Raw genomic sequence first — 16,291 nt, 5'->3', positions numbered from 1 at the left:
GTTCAAGTCCAGCCTTGGCAATGTAGTGAGATTCCATCTCTAAAAAAATAAAACGAGCAGGGGGAGAGAGAGAAAGAGAGACAGAGAGAGAGAGAGAAGCTTGGATCGTCTGTTTATGCCAGAAAGTAGGTAGGTGCTCTCAAAAGATTATAGGGACACAGTTTATAGATTACAGGAGGTGGTATTTGAGCTGAGAATCCAAGTAGGTGAAGGATGTGTCATGACGATATTGATATCAAGCAAATGTGTTCCATGTGGAAGGAGCAGCCCATGCAAAGGCCCCGTGGTCGTGTTTGAGGACCAGCAGGGAGGCCTTTAGGGCTCAAGTAAAGGGAGTGCACTCAGAGGGCGATCACTGCCATGGTAAAGACCCGGGGGGGCCTTCAAAAGCCATTCTGAAGACCTGGACTTTGCCTCTAAGCACGTGGGAGCCATGGGAGGAGTTTGAGCACAGGAGGGACAGGATCTGATTTAATCTGTAAAGGACTATTCCAGCTGCTGTGCTCAGAATATACTGTAAAGAGGGGTGGCGGAAAGAACCAGGCGTGGTGGCTGCACCTGTAGTCCCAGCTACTCAGGAGGCGGAGGCTGAAGCAGGAGGATCTATTGAGCCCAGGAGTTGGAGGCTGCAGTGAGCTGTGATGACGCCACTGCACTCCAGCCTGGGTGACAGAATGAGACCCCATCTTAAAAACAAAACAACTAAGAAAGAAGAAACAAACCCCCTCTTGACCTTGCATTTTTTGTTCCCCCTTCACCCCATTGTCTTCTGTTTGCCCCAGGAGAGCCGTCAGCCCTCATCACCCCCCTCCTCCTCCTCTCCCCTTCTCATCCAGGCTTTGGCCCTCTGGTCCCCAGAACCTGCCCGTGCCCACGGTGTCCAAACCCAACAGTCACGTCTCAGTCCCTGCCTTCCTTGGCAGCATCTCACCCGGCGCGTCCCCTTCTCCTGGGAACACCGAGGCCCCCACACTCTTCCCAGCTCCCCTCCCCCCTCTCTGGGACGCCCCTGGGTCTCCCCTGTCTCTGTCCTGGGCCCTCCTCCCTCCTCCACCCCCACCCCTCCCGAGGTCTCATCTCGTCTACACCTGGGCCCTCGGCTGTTCCTTAGATCTCTCCTGTTACCCCTGGAGGTGCCTCTGCCCCAGGCTTCCTGCCTTAAGAAATAAAAACACCAGCATTCCAGGTGCTCACCCTAAAAACACTGTGTGTCATTAGTTTAAAATCTATCCCAAATCTGCCTACTTCCCTCCCACCTGGAACACTATAGTCCCCTCTGGCTTGGTTCCCGGTTCCCGCCCAGCCCCTCCACAGTCTGTCCTCCCTGCAGCAGCCACCAGAGGGCACCCATGAGCACCTGAATCAGGGCCTGGCCCTCCTCTGCCCACAGCCCTCCATGGCTCCCACCTCCCTCGGGGTCAAAGCCCAAGTCCTCCCTGCAGCCCACTAGGCCCTGCACAACCTGCCCCGTCCCCTCCCTGCCCTCCCCTCCTCCCTCTCTCCCCTCCTCACTCTGCTCCAGCCACACGGGCCTCCTCACTGTGCCTCCAACACACCAGGCGCTGTCCTGCCCCAGGACCTTTGCACCGGCTGTGCCCTCTGCCTAGAATGCTCTTCCTTCTGGGACTCCCACTGCTGGTTTCCTTCCTCCTCCAGGTCTCTGCTGAAATGTCACCTCCTCCGCGAGGCCTTGGCCACCCTGTTTTAGGCTGTGACTCCCCTCCTAGCTGTGCTCGCCTCCTCCACCAGGTCCCCCCGGCCCATCCACACCACTCCTCCCTTCCAACCTAACGTGCCATTTACTCCAAGGCCACGCGTCTCTCTTAGCATCCGTCTTCCTGCCTGGGCTGTCGGTTTCGGTCTTTCTTATTCAAGGCTGAGTCCCACCACCCAGGGGAGGGCCCGGCCTCGCAGGGGCTCTACACTCCCAGGTGAATGAATGAAGAGAGGGACGGGCCGTGAGAGAGACCTGGGGGCAGGGTGTTCTGGGCGGGGACGGTCCGGCAGAGTGGTGGCTACGGCCATGAGAGGTAGGGGCCGGTGGGCGGAAGTGATTTGCGATTTGCGACGTGACTAATCCAGGCAGATGGTGGCCGATGGGGAAGCCGCCCAATCCTCTTAGCTCAGAGCCCCTTAATACTTCCGCTGCGTGGGTCACCTCCGGGCCACCGCAGCCCCTCCAGGCGGCCACCATGCCGGGGTTGGCGGCCCAGGAGGCAGCGGAGGGCTGGAGCCAGGCGCCGCCGCTGTACGAGGAGTACCGGCCGCCCCCGCTGGACACCATCCGCCTGCCCAGGTACGTGCTGTACCTGCTGCTGGCCGCGCTCGTGGTGGTGGCCGTGGCCTACGCCATCGTCGGGCACCTCATCAAAGACCTGGCGCACGACCTGGCGGGTGAGCCGCTCCCCACTGCAGCCCGGCGGCCCGGGGGTGGGGGCTCAGGGGACGCTCCTGGCTGGGGAGAGGAGGGCAGGGCGGGGACGGGACAGTCAGGGCAGGCCCCTCACCCGCATCCCTGCCGCAGACTGGGCGTTCGGCCCGAAGCCGGACCAGGGGGACGCCCCCCGGGAGCTGCGCCCCAGCCTGGCGGGCGAGGACCTGGAGGAGCTTGACCTGCAGCTGGCACTGGCCTGGCGGGGCGAGGAGGACGCCGGCGGGGCTGGCGAGGGAGCCACCGGGGAAGGCCCCGCTGCCCGGGACCCCCGCCGCCCCTCCATCGCCTTCAGGGAGCCCCCCACCCGAAGCTCCTTCTGGAGGCTGAACTGAGCCCGGCCCTGGGTCCAGGTCGCGGCCCCTTTGGCGGCCGCGTGGACGGGACTCGCGCGCACCGGAGCCCTTTCCTAGCACCGACCGGGCCCTGCGCAGAGGACAACGCCATCTTTCCCGGCGGGCAGGTGCCGCGGCCTGGACACTGGCTCATCCCACGCGCCTGCGATCCCAGATCCTGCCCCGCTCGGCGGCAGCTCAGCTGCGGCAATCTGTAAACTAGGACACTAGGGCAATTTAAAAAATCATAATAGCAGGTGTCAAGCTTACCTAGTGCCCAGCGTGCCCCTGCCACCGCGCTGGGCAGGCTGTTCTCAGGCATCATCTCATTAATCCTCCAAGGTAGGACTTATCGCCCCATTTAACAGATGGGAAAACTGAGGCACACGGCCGTGCAATGGCCTCACTGAGCCTCAGAGCAGAGAGAGCTTTTCTTGGGAAGAGCCCAGTGATCGGGCTGACTCTGGAAGGCAGAGCTCAGAGGCAGACCCTGCCCCCAGCCGACTGCTGGGCCTCCCCCCACTCCGAATCCTCCCCACCCCCACCGCCTGGGCCGCAGGTGCCACTTGTTTCTGGGTGTCCTGACTTCCCGTCCACACCGAGAGCCCCCCCCGGGGGAGCAGTGCGGAGGCTTCCTTCCTTTCTGAGATTGGCACAAGATCAGGCACACAGTAGGAGTTTAATAGATGCCTGGCCGGCAGGTCAGAGTGGGCGTGTGGTGGTCCTGGGGCTGGCATGCCTGAGCTCTGTCCTTGGCCCATCTGCCCGGTGGTCCTACAGATCTCTGGAAGGCAGGACACCCCAGGGCCACCTCTGGTGCCTGTGAAACGTGTGCAGCGACTCACACGGGCCTGGGCCGTGGCTGCTCTCGTGGCAGCCGGGGCGGGGTTTCCCTTCGCCCGGGCAGGGCCAGCTGTCTCATCAACTCAGGGATCAAGGTTGGGAGGCTGAGTCACCCGCCTCCCGGGGGGTCTCCGCGTGGGGGTGTCAAGGTTTTCAGGTGACCGTGCACACAGCCTTGTCTCTGTGCACACCCGCAAGCCAGTTGTGGGTCCCCAGGGCCGGGAGCTGGGTGGAGGCAGCCTAAGCTGGTGACAAGGGAGACATGGGTTCGAATCCCCCCTCTGGCCCTTGCTGCACCAGCTCGGCCCTCCCCAGCTCCGTGAAGTGCGCCTGGCACAATCCCGCGGAGGGGGTGGGGGCGGCGGTTAAGAAAAGGAAATTCATTGTGTAAAATCGCTGAGCACAGAGCCTCGTGGGCACTCTGTGGGCACAAAAGGTGACTCTTGTTATTTTAGTCCAGTTGTACGTGAGTCCAGCCACGTGCACACAGGGGCCAGGGGCCCAGGCAGGGAAGGGCAGGAATGGGGAGGGGGGACCCTGAGGCTGATCGCCCCCAGGGCAGGGTTCAGGGGGCAGGGTGTGACTCTCAGAGTTAATTGTTTCACAGGGTCCAGAGTCTGGCTTCCTGGTAGGGGGAGGACAGTGGGGCAGGAGCTGGGGGGGGGGGGTGCCAGCCAGCTGGTGCCGGGGGAGGGGCCCCCTCCTGGGACTCAAGTCCTCCCCGCCCGCCCAGACCCGCCTGGCCTGCGTCTGTCTTATCACGGTGGGCAGGGCCTCGCCCGCACCTGCCTGTGGACGCCACTCGCCACTCGGGACTGCCGCTTGCTAACTGGCAGCAGGTTTGACGGTCATGGAGAGCCTGGGGACATTTCTCATGCTGGGGGTCCTGCTCTTGCCCCCTGCGGAGGCCCAGCAGGGTAGGTGCAGGGATGGGCAGAGGTGGGGGGTGCGTTCTGGGGATGGAGTTGGCTGGGGATTCACTATCTCCCCACTTCCTACGACGAGAAACAGACCCGGGGCAGCCGGCAGGAAGAGGAGGAGGAAGGCTGGCAGGCGCCTGGGGAGCCCCCTCCCCAGCCTCCGCCCCCTCTCCAAAACCCCCATCTCTGGGGTTCATCTCCTTCCCAAGACCCCCTCCGTCTGAGCACCCCCAAGTCCCCTCCTCCCTCTCCTCTTCCTGGCGGGGAGGGCCCTGCCCCTCCCCGTCCCTGAGTCTTGTCCCCCCCCCCCCCCCGCCCCGCCACTCCTGGCTGTCACAGGGCGTTACCTGCAGCCGTGGCTGGTGGGCCTGATAGCGGTGGTGGTCTTCCTGTTCATCGTCTACCTCACCATCCTGGCCAACCGCATCTGGTGCTCCAAGGCGAGGTGGGTCCCCTCTGCCCCGCCCTCCCCACCAGCCCCGCGTCGCGTCCGAAGTGTCCCCATAATTGGGCTCCTCCTCAGACCCCGGCCCGAGAGCCCAGACCCTCCCCCACCACTGCCACGACGGCCTCGCAGCCCACCCCCCTCCTCGCTGCCTTGAGTTCCTAAGCGCATGGGGGGTGGGAAACTGAGGCTGAGGCTATGCCTCAGTGCCCTCCCCTCGCCCTCACCCCCAGCTCCATCTCTGCAGGGCTGAGGATGAGGAGACCGTCTTGAGAGCGGAGAACAACCCGTACCAGGAGGTGGACCCGAGGTACTGTCGTGTGCGAGTGCATGGGCAGGTGCTGGGGGTCCGTGTGAGCCCCCTCCTCAGGGTGGGGGACTGGGTGTGCACGGATGACCTCTTACTACCCTGAATCCCTGAAGCACATGCCTGCCCCAGGGCCTTTGCACTTGCTGTCTCTGCCTTTCCTGTATCTTCTGACCACCTTTCCTTCCTCAGTCCCTGCTCAGACGTTTCCTCCTTGCAGATGCCCAGCCTGGCCACCAGCCTTCCTGACACTGTCCCATACCTGTGTGTCTTAGCCACACTCACCACCAGTGGAAACTCTCAGTCATTCCCTGGTTTAGCGACGCTAGATGGTGCCTTCCAGGAGGCGAGAACTTAGCTTTGGTCCTGGCTGTGTCCCGCCTGGCACACAGTAGGCACTCAACAAATACCCATTGAATGAGACTGTGGGGCGGGATTGTGTGGGTGTCTGTGTGCAAGTGTGTGATTTGGTGTGGGCCACTCACCTGGACTGTGTCACCTGTGGTTCTGACTGCTTCCCGATATGACGATGCTGACAGAGGGTTCGGGGATGTGGTCAAGGCTGGGGGCTCTGCCAGGGCAAAGGCGTGGGGACAGGAGGAGGAGAGTGGGGGCTGAGAGGAGACCAGCCTGGCTGGAAGAGTCTCAGCTGAGCCCAAGATTTGCCTGAGGGACAGGTGTGGACCCGGGTGTTGGCTTTGTCTAAGACCCTGCTCAGCCCTGTAAAATGCAATTCCTACTCCCAGGATGTACTGGAGGATCCAGATTCTACCTGTGCTCCTACACCTGTAGTGTCCTCCCTGCCTCGTTCATCCACCCACCATCCACCCATCCATCCATTCACCCACCTATTCATCCACTTACACACCCATCCCTCCATCTGGCTATGCAGTCTTCAACCCCCAACCATCCATCCATCAATCCACCTACCCATTTAGCCCAGTGATCATCTGTCCACTCATACTCCATACATCCTCCATTCACCCATCCACTGATTCATCATTCTCTCCTTCCTGCACTTCATTCATTCATTCATCTGCTCACTCATGTATTAAACCTTCATGCAACCAGCCATTCATCTAACTACTTATCTACTCATTCGTCCATGTATTCAGCCATCTACTTATCCATCCACCCATCCACCATGCACCCATCTGCCATCTATCCATCCACCCGTCCACACATCCACTCATTCACCATCCGTCCATCCAAACACCCATCATCCATCCACCCATCTACCCATCCATCCACACATCCATCCATCCATCCGTCCACCATCCACTCATCCATCCAACCACCCACCCATCATCCATTCCATCCACCCATCCATCCATCCATCCATCCACCATCCACTCATCCATCCAACCACCCACCCATCATCCATTCCATCCACCCATCCATCCACCATCCACCCACCCATCATCCATTCCATCCATCCATCCATCCATCCACCATCCACTCATCCATCCAACCACCCACCCATCATCCATTCCATCCACCCATCCATCCACCATCCACCCACCCATCATCCATTCCATCCACACATCCATCCATCCATCCATCCACCATCCACTCATCCATCCATCCACCCACCCATCATCCATTCCATCCACCCATCCATCCACCCATCCATCCATCCATCCATCCACCATCCATCCATCCATCCACCACCCATCCATCCATCCACCATCCATCCATCCATCCATCCACCACCCATCCACCATCCACCCATCTATCTACTACCCATCCACCATCCACCCCTCCATCCGTCCACCATACACTCATCCATCCACTCATCCATCTGTGGAGCAATTGAGCCTCAGTTTCTGCCTTTCTGAAATGGAATTTGCGAGGCTGCCTAGTGAGGGGTATTTTGAAGATTCACGGAGATGCTGCTTGTCGAACACTCCCCAGGTGGGCCGGCACAGGCAAGTGTCTGCGGGATAGGAGTGACTCTGTCTCTCATGATGGGGCCTGGGGCCTTTTTATCCCCACAGCAAGGAAGATGAGCAGGAGGAGAAAAACAAGAAGGAGAAAAAGTCAGAGAAGGAAGGAGAGAGCAACTCAGGGCTGGAGCTGGGAGAGGCAGAGGAAGACACAGACGCCGAGGAGACAAAGAACACAGCCATGTGATCATCCTGCCGCCTTCTCCAGGCAGCCTCCCAGAGATGCCCCTTCCCCACTCCATGAGCAATGCTCTGGACTTGAAGCCAGCGAAGTGACTCCACCTGGGGTTGAGAACACAGTGTTCCTGAGTGGAGCGGCTCAGGGCCCGCCCTGCCTCCCTCCAGGGGCTCCCTGGGCATGACTTGGTTTCCACGCACCCCTCTTCCCGAGCGTGGTCCTGCTGGGTGGTTCTTCTCGTACTTGGAGAGCGTCCTCGGCCAAGGAGACACCCTGAACCCCCACAGTCTCATGGCTCCACCTGCTTTTACCCACTGCCTGATTTCTACTGGCCAGCACTTGCCCACTCCCACGCAGCCTGGGGCCCCGCATTAAAGAATGGATAAGAGCCCTTTAGAAGGGCTCCTGTCATCTCTTGGGAATCGCTTTACTGCTTTGGGGGTTGGGGGCAGTGCGTGGGCGGGCACGGAGGATGGTGCCAGGCAGATGCCCAGATGTCCTGAGCAGATTAAACACGCCCCCAGCAACCTTGTTTTCCCCGGCCTGAGCACTGGACTTTGAGCCCCCAGTGCCCGTCTCCTGGGAAACCTTTGCCTCCACACCCCGCCCACCCCGGCTATTTTGGGACACGTGACTGTTTCTGGGAGCTGGGTCTTGGAAGGTGGGGTGTGCCCCAGGGCCCCTTGCAATATCTTGGAAAGGGAGGAGCACTTTCTCTGCTCGATTTGTTTTCCCTCTCCCTCCCCCCCTTTCTCCAGACCCTGGACCTTGCACCGCCATTAACCATTTCTTAATGAGGATCTTGATAAGGGCTGGCATGTGTGGCTCCGTTCTGGGCACCGGTGGCTCCCAGCCCACAGCAGGGGAGCTTCTGTGGGAGAACACCTCCAGGCCCGTCCACCAGGGGGCGAACCCCCGCAACATGATAACTACAATAAACGGTCCTCATAGACGCTCCCCCTGAATGCCAGTATCTGGAGCCTTTCTCATTCTCCAATAGCCTATAATTGGCCCCATTTTCCAGCTGAAAATACCAAGGCTTAGAAGGAAGTCACCGAGGCAGGGCTCGCTGGCTGATGGAAGAGGAGGGCCCGGATGCCAGGTGGCCCCCAGGATGGGGCGTCTGGAGGTTCATGTCCTAGGATAGGGTGGTGGTGGGGAGGTGCGGTTCCTGGCTGGGCGACCAAGAACCTTGCTCCTCTGGAATGCTGTGTGGCCCTGGGAAGGTGTCCTGACCTCTCTGAGCCTCAGCTTGGCTTGTCTACTAAGGTGAGGACGACAGTTCCGACCACCTGAAACGTGAGGCTCTGGTGAAGTTTGGAGGAGGCGCGGGGGCTGACCGAATCATTGCAAGGCCTGGCACGTCCTAGGTGCGCTCAGCTTCTCCGCACCCCCCACCTCCTGCGGCGCCGGGCATGCCCTGCCTGGGGTGTCCCGGGCAGGTCACTTGCTCCTCTTCTGGGGGCTGCACCCCACAACCTGCTGGGCAGGGGCAGGGCAGACAGACTCACCAGGAGGGTCGGATCCTGGGAGACCTCCTTCTACGGAGCCGACTGTCCCTTCTTGCAACTCTGGTCCTGCAGCCGGCTCAGGCCCAACCCTGCCAGGCCTTGGTGGGAGGGACGGCAGGAAGTGGGCCCGACCCTGTGGCCCAGGTGGCTGACCCAGCCCCGGCCCTTGACCTGCCTGTGGGGGCCGAGAGGCAGCGGCTGGTGGGCCTGGCACTCGCGCTGGTCTTCCTCTTCCTTGGCTTCGTGATCAGGAGGGTCCATCCATCAGGTGCAGCGAGTCTGGCCAAAGGCAGGCCCCACCTGCCTGAGCCCCACCTGCCTGCGCCCCACCAGGCCCCGCCCCTCTGAGCCCTGCCCCTCTCTGCCCCTCTCCTGCCTGCAGCCTTCCCCTCTCCAAGCCTCTCCTCTCCCTAACCCCCTCCCCAGCCCCCTCCCCTCCTGTAGGGAGCCTCCTGGGCCCATCCGGGGCCTACAGGGAGGGAGTTGAGTGGGGATGAGGAGATCGGGCTGGGGGTAATTCTTAGATTCAGAAGCGACAGGGCCTCACTGACTTCCCTCCTGACTAACCCCATCCCCTAATATGTGTTTCAGTGGGATCTGTGAAGTCCCCATCGCCCCCACCCCATCCATTTCTCCATCTGCCTATTTATCTATCACCTATTCCTCCCTCCATCCCTCCATCCCCCCAACCATCCATTCCTCTATCCATCCATCCTTCCATCCATTCATTCATGCACCCATCTTTCTGACCACCCACCCACCAATCCATCCCTACACCTACCCAGCCATCCATCCATCATCCATCCCTCCATCCAACCAACCATCCATCCCTCCATCCATCCACCCAACCAGCCATCCACTCACCATCCAACCATCCATCCGTCTGACCACCCACCCAACCATCCATCCCTACACCTATCCACTCATCCATCCATCATCCACCCATCCACTCATCCAACCATCTGACTATCCATCCATCCCTCCATCCCTCCACCCAATCAACCATCCATCCCTCCATCCATCCACCCAACCAGCCATCCACTCACCATCCAACCATCCATCCATCTGACCACCCACCCAACCATCCATCCCTACACCTACTCACCAATCCATCCATCATCCACCCATCCACTCATCCAACCATCTGACTATCCATCCATCCCTCCATCCATCCACCCAACCAACCATGCACTCACCATCCATCCATCCATCCATCCACCCATCCATCCATTCCACCCATCCACTCATCCAACCATCTGACCTCCCCTCCACCCCTCCACCCCTCCATCCATTCATCCATCCATCCATTCACCCACTCATCCATCCATCATCCATACACCTTCCCCCACTCGTCCACTCATTACTCTGTCCACTCCCCAGTCTGCCCCTCACCTGTCTCTGTCTGCCCATCCATCCTGCTTTGAGATCCAGGAACCCAGAGAGGCCAGAGGTCAAGAGTGAAGGTTGGCTCATGTCCTCCAGGGTGGGCTCCGTCACTTCTGCTGTGTTCAAATCAGGGCAAGTGTCCTAACCTCTCTTGAGTCTCACTGTCCTCTTCTGTCAAATGAGAACAATGAGGGCTGTGGACTCAAAGGGGGGTTTGCGAGAATTGTAAGAGGCCCAAAACACTATTGGTCCTTAATAAACTGGATTATCCAGATTTTTTTTTTTTAAATCTGGGCCCTTGTCTCCACGGCAATAAAAAGAAGGAAAAAGAGACCCAAAAAGGAGAAGAAGGAAGGAGAGGGCAACTGGGGGCTGTAGCTGGAGGAGGGAGGGGGGCCTCCCAGCCATGGAAGCATGGAGAGCCCCTCCACGTGGAGCTGGCCTCCTCCAGGCAGCCCTCCAGAGTGGCCCCAATGCCTCCACGTCCTGTAAGAGACAACCTGGACCTGGGGTCGGCAAAATGACTCCATCTGGGGTTCAGGGGAAAGTGTCTCTGAATGAAGAGGGCTTGGGACCCACTGCTGTCTTACAACCCCCATCCCAAGCTTGGTCCCCACCGGATAATTCTCCTGGAGCTTGGAGGGCACCCCTGGGCAAGGAGCTCCACCCACCGTCAGGCCTTCCCCCCTCCACTATCTCATATCTCTACCCAGTCTCCATCTTAGGCATCTTTGTTTTAACTTGCTGCCTGATTTCTTTTCCCACTTCCTTGCTGTGTGTCCTCAGGCACGTTCCTTAACCTCTCTGTCCTCCGTGACCTGCCCTGTTCAAGGGAGGATCCTTCATAAGCTGTCGTGAGGATGAAAAGGAATAATGTGTACAAAAATCCTGAGCACAGGACTGGGGAACCCAGATGGGATCTAATAAATGTCAGCTTCTGCTGCAATGGGCAAGATGGGGTCTGGGAATGAGCCTCACGCTCAGACTTGGAGGATCTGAAGGTCAGAGGGCGTGTTTAGGCCACAGCTCTGGGAGGAAGGAGTTTTCTGCCTCCGTCTGCTCAGTGGAGGGTCTGGGGGGTTCCTGCGGGGGGCGCCCTGGGGATGGCAGGGAAAGCGGGTGGTAGGGCCCCTCTGGACCCTTCCCCACCCCAGCTGAGACCCTGCCTCCCTTTCCGCGGGGGTGGGGGGGCGGTGGGAGCGGGACTTCACCACTAGGGGGCTTTGGAGTTTTTTTGTTTGTTTGTTTGTTTGTTTTGCGAGGCCACATTTTGGGTGGTCGCACCCTGCCCTCGTTTTATGGTGGGGGTCAGGGAAGGCGAGCAGCCCGCAGTGCTGAGGCGGCTCCCGCCCCCTCCCCTGCCAAGAATGACTGAAGGCCACCGAGGCTTTCCTTGCGATCCAACGGCAGGCTGAGGCCCCATCCGGCTGAGATCCCCCACCCCGACCCCGGCTGAGCCCCCACCCCGACCCCATCTGAGACCCCTTGACCGTAGCTAATTCCCTCACCCTGGCTGAGATCGCGATTCCGGCTGAGACGCCCCCGACCCCTTCTGAGACCCCGACACCAGCTGAGCCCCCAGGACCCCAGCTGAGACCCCCACCCGGCTCAACCCCCATCCTGTCCAAGAGGCTCCCGCGGGCGCCACCCTTTCTCGCTGCGGAGAGGAGCCGGGCTGTGGGGATGGGGGAGGAGGTAGGGGACTGCCTGCTGGCCCCTCCTTTGGGGACCGGGCTTTCGGGTCAGGGTCCCCAGTCTGCCCACCAGGGGGCGCCAGAACCCCGCTGCTGAGGGCACAGGGGCCCACCCAAGTTGGAGGTGAGACATGGGAAGGGGCCTCCGACCCCCCCATCTTGAGCGTGTCTTCCTACCTGTCACCGAGAGGCGTCGCGGGGCCGCGTATCTGAGTGTCCGTGTGGACTCTGCCTGGGGCCCTCCCCGCTTTGTGCCTCAGTTTCCCCATCTGTAAAAAGTATCAACTCGTCCCTGCTTGGTGGTTTTGTGGGTAGGAGGGAAGGAGCCCATGCAGCAAAAAGAGCTTTGCTTGCCCATCCTGGGGTCTCTTGGGGGGGGGGGGTCCCTGGGGGTCTAGGAGTGGGGGCCAGGGTGGATGGCCCCACCCCAGTCCCCCAAGAAAAAGGGAAGACCCCTCACACTCATGGTGCACCCCTGCCCTGGCAGCCTCCCTCCTCCCTCACTGCAGCCTTCAAGGAGTCCTGGGCTGGGCAGACAGAGGGGCTGGACGTGAACATGTGGCCAGTCCTGAGCTGTCAGGGTGGACTCAGCAGGGAGCGGGGCAGGGGCTCTGCCTGGGCAGGTGGGGAAGGCTTCCTGCAGGAGGTGCATTGGAACCCAGTCAGGCCCATCCCTCCTCTGCCCACAGCCCTCCATGGCTCCCACCTCCCTCGGGGTCAAAGCCCAAGTCCTCCCTGCAGCCCACCAGGCCCTGCACGACCTGCCCCGTCCCCTCCCTGCCCTCTCCTTCTCCCTCTCTTCCCCTCCTCACTCAGCTGCAGCCACACAGGCCTCCTTGCTGTGCCTCCTGCAAGCCAGGCACGGTCCTGCCCCAGGGCCTTTGCACGGGCTGTGCTGGATGCCAGATTTTCGAGGTGCTCATTCCCTCCCTCCCTCCAGGCCTCTCTCACACGAGGCCCACTCTCCTACCCTCACTTTGCTTCTTTCGTCTCCCCAGCGCTCAGTGCCTCTGACAGATTTTACTTACATCTATGTCTATTGTTTACCGTCCCTCCAACTTGGGAGAAGCAGTAAGCCCCAGGCAGGTCATTTTGGGCGTTTTGTTCCTTGCTGTGTCTGTCCCAGGGCCTGGTACTCAGCAGGTGCTCAGGAAATCTCTGCTAAATGTTGGGAGTTTGCCAGGTGGCAAAAGTGAGGGAGGGCATTTTGTGCACTTATGGAGCACCGACGGTGTGCAGGGCCCTGTCCTTGGATGACTCCGAGGTGGAAGGGAGGAGGAGGTGGGATTCCCTGTGCAGGCAGGGAGCAGGGGCTCCACTGATGCTGGCTGGAATTCACTGATGGATGGTCATGGGGGTGTGGGGGGGGAGGTGGGGGGGCAGGCTGGGAGGCTTCCTGGAGGAAGAGGTGGCAACATGCAGAGGGAGTGGCTGGAGCAAAGACCCAGGGGTGTGAAATGGCCCATCCAAAAAGGGGAAGGTTGCAGCCACCAGGGGCGTTGCTGGGTGGGTCTGGACGCAGCTCAGTAAAGCCACTAAGGCAGGTCTCTAACCAGGGCCTCTCCCCCAGGGCCTGTGGACATCGGGGTGGATCATTCTCTGGAGTGGGGCATCCTGGGCGACACAGGGTACTGAGCAGAGCCCATGCCAGGCGCACCCCCAAACCCAGTCGTGACAACCAGAGATGTCCCTAGACATTCCCAGTGTCCCCTACGAGGCATTTGATCTGAAGGTAGCAGAACCCCCCCTGCCTGCCCATCCAAGGGGCTTGGGGTCCCCGACCCCTGCCAGCTCCCCAGCCGCTGCCCCTCGCTTCTTCCCCACCGAACACGGATCAGCCCCAGGTGGACGAGGAAAGGAGGACCCGAGACAGCCAGAAGGAGTCAAAGCATAGCTTGTTTAATTTTTATACATTTTTTCTTTTTTCTTTTTTTTTGTCTTTTATTGAATCTTTTATGGAACCCCCCTTTTTTCATTTTTTTTTTTTTTTGCATAGGGAAACAAAAACAAAATAATAACAGCCAGAGTCACTTTCTGTAAATGGTACTTAGGCGCGTCGGCGAAAACCAAAATGACTGCATAATATACAAGGTTATGATCCGAGTATGATGTGAGGGGCGGGGAGCGGGGGGACGGCGGGGGAGAAAGCCGGCCCGGTCTGCCCAGGTGTCCCCTCGGCCCCTCTCCCATCCCCACCTTAGGGAGGAGGAGGAGGAGGTGGAGGAGGAGCAGGAGGCAGGCAGCGGACCCAGCCGGAACCTTCTCCCGATGGGGTTCATGAGCACAGGTGTGTGTGATTTGGGCTGTGTGTGTGTGTGTGTGTGTGTGTGTGATCTGGTGTGTGTAGGTGTGATCTGGTGTGTAATCTGGGGTGTGTGTGTGTTCTGGTGTGTGTGTATGAGATCTGGTGCGTGGGTGTGATCTGGTTGTGTGGGTGTGATCTAACGTGGGTGTGATCTGGTGTGTGTGTGTGTGAGATCTGGTGTGTGTGTGTGTGTGAGATCTGGTGTGTGTGTGTGTGTGTGAGATCTGGTGTGTGCAGCAAGCAGAAAGCAAGAGAGTAAACTATCCTGGTAATATCAGTAAAATACAAAATGGAAACAAACAAACAAAAATCTCAAAAAAAAAAAAATCTCAGAGAGAAAAGGAAAGGAATGACACCACCCAAAAGTTAAGAGAGAGGGGGGAAGAAAGAAAGAGGAAAAATAAAAAATCTCCAGAGGAAAACGTCTTCTCTCGCCCTCCTCCCTGCTGCGCCCCCCACACCATGCGCCCTGTCCTGTCCCCTTGCTTTCCTCACCCTGAGTGGGCTTGCTGGGGGCTCTGGACTTGAGGGAGCTTTCGATTTTGGGGGGTCCTGGCTGGGACCCAAGATGAGAGGATGGGGTGTTGATGCACTTTGGGAGTTCTCCGCTGGGGAGGGGCTGGGGCAGCCCGTGTCCCCTTTGCGGAGCGTCCCCATCGGCCAGGAGGCATGCGTGGAAGGCGGAGGTGGGGGTGGTAGCTTGGGGTGCGTGACCTCCTTCCTCCCCAGAGCCCTTACTCCTTCCCGTTGGGTCCCCCACCTCCTCCTTCCTGTCTCGGGTTTGACTGAGGCCGGGGGAGGGGTGGGTGCTGCGGGGGGCCGGGAGAGGAGAACCCCAAAGCCACACCAGCAGACAAGTGAGGCACTGCGTGGGAAAGTCTGTTTTGGTATCACTGGCAACGAGTCCTGCTGGTACTGCTTTGGGGTCTGCCTCCGCCTCACCCCGGGGCGGGGCGTGTCGGGGGTGGTGGACCTGACCCTGCACCCCCTGGGATGCTTAGGGGTGGACGGGGGTGGGTGAGGAGGTGTCAGTTCGGAGGGGAGGCAGGAAGTGTCTGGAGGGGCAGATGTGGAGGAAACCGGATTTGAAGAGGGGTCTCCTCCCAACACCCTCCCAGAAAGAAAGTTACAGTGGGGGTCTCAGGGAGAGAGATTCCAGGCCAACAGAAAAAGTAGCCACTGTATATTCTGGATTATGAGAAAAAAAACTCCAAAATTATATATCTCTATATACGTGTGTATAGACAGCCCTACACTGGAGGTCAAAGTACCATCGGGGGGCGGGGCCTGCGCGCTGTCTCTTCCAGGGGGCTGGACGGTTGCTCCTGGCCTCTGTCTTTTAAGGGACACCGTGGTGTGACCAAGTCTGCCTGTCTTCGAGATGCTGCTGTCTCTGGGGACCGACAGAAAGCCCCGGAGCAGGGAGGGAGATGGGCAGAGCTGAGGCTAGAGCCCTCTGCTTCTGGGGGAGCTGTAGAGGGGCCCTCCTGTCCCGGTCCCCTCCAGCGTTCCTTTGGGATCTGATTGTCTAGCCCAGGGCGGGGCTCTGGGCTCAGAACCTGGGCTCCAGGCCTGGGCATGGGGGCCCCAGAACCTTCCTCTCCCCAAATAGGGCTGGGTCTTCATGCTCCTCCGAGCCCCATCTCCACCGGGGCAAAGGGATTAGGCAATTTGCATATATATTTGGGAGGGCCCCCTACTCCTTCCCACAGCCTGGGCTGAACCCCAGGGTCCGGCTGGGGGGCTTTGCATGGGAGTGGCCAAGCCTCTCACGGGGGATGGAGGATGGGTGGGTAGGTGGGTGATGGGGGGGAGTTGGGAGGAGATGTCAGTTTCATAAATGTTAAAAAAAAAATAAACCAACCAACACCCCTGGGGATGACATCACCCAACCCATGCCAAGGTGGGCCTGGGGCCCTGGTTCCTGGCATTTGGGCCTTATTCTGCCTTTAGCGAGGGGCCTAGGAACTTCGCCCTGCAGGGACTCTGT

General features: G+C 59.8%; 2 protein-coding genes across 2 annotated transcripts; both read left to right on the top strand.

Moving 5' to 3' along the window:
* The first annotated feature begins 2,192 nt into the window (after nt 1-2,192).
* SMIM44 (small integral membrane protein 44) lies at nt 2,193-2,766 on the top strand. Its single transcript, XM_069491805.1, has 2 exons — nt 2,193-2,394; nt 2,525-2,766. The coding sequence occupies exons 1-2, from the start codon at nt 2,193-2,195 to the stop codon at nt 2,764-2,766; spliced, it is 444 nt and encodes a 147-aa protein (XP_069347906.1).
* A 1,131-nt stretch (nt 2,767-3,897) lies between these two features.
* On the top strand, nt 3,898-8,331 carry SMIM24 (small integral membrane protein 24). The gene is made up of 5 exons (XM_069497715.1): nt 3,898-4,045; nt 4,343-4,526; nt 4,863-4,974; nt 5,222-5,284; nt 7,279-8,331. The coding sequence occupies exons 2-5, from the start codon at nt 4,460-4,462 to the stop codon at nt 7,412-7,414; spliced, it is 378 nt and encodes a 125-aa protein (XP_069353816.1). The 5' UTR covers nt 3,898-4,045; nt 4,343-4,459; the 3' UTR covers nt 7,415-8,331.
* Nucleotides 8,332-16,291: the final 7,960 nt, after the last annotated feature.

The sequence above is a fragment of the Eulemur rufifrons genome, chromosome 2 (assembly GCF_041146395.1).
Source record: "Eulemur rufifrons isolate Redbay chromosome 2, OSU_ERuf_1, whole genome shotgun sequence".
In the NCBI taxonomy this organism is placed as follows: domain Eukaryota; kingdom Metazoa; phylum Chordata; class Mammalia; order Primates; family Lemuridae; genus Eulemur; species Eulemur rufifrons.
The sequence above is the reverse complement of the archived record's forward strand: the minus strand, read 5'-3'. Positions and strand labels throughout refer to the sequence as shown.

Bases quoted from the DNA above. Each gene is read 5' to 3' on its own strand.
- SMIM44 (XM_069491805.1), top strand. From the start codon at position 2,193: ATGCCGGGGTTGGCGGCCCAGGAGGCAGCGGAGGGCTGGAGCCAGGCG. The intron at 2,395-2,524 runs GTGAGCCGCTCC...TCCCTGCCGCAG, and splicing joins CCTGGCGCACGACCTGGCGG to ACTGGGCGTTCGGCCCGAAG.
- SMIM24 (XM_069497715.1), top strand. From the start codon at position 4,460: ATGGAGAGCCTGGGGACATTTCTCATGCTGGGGGTCCTGCTCTTGCCC. The intron at 4,527-4,862 runs GTAGGTGCAGGG...CACTCCTGGCTG, and splicing joins CCCTGCGGAGGCCCAGCAGG to TCACAGGGCGTTACCTGCAG. The intron at 5,285-7,278 runs GTACTGTCGTGT...TTATCCCCACAG, and splicing joins TACCAGGAGGTGGACCCGAG to CAAGGAAGATGAGCAGGAGG.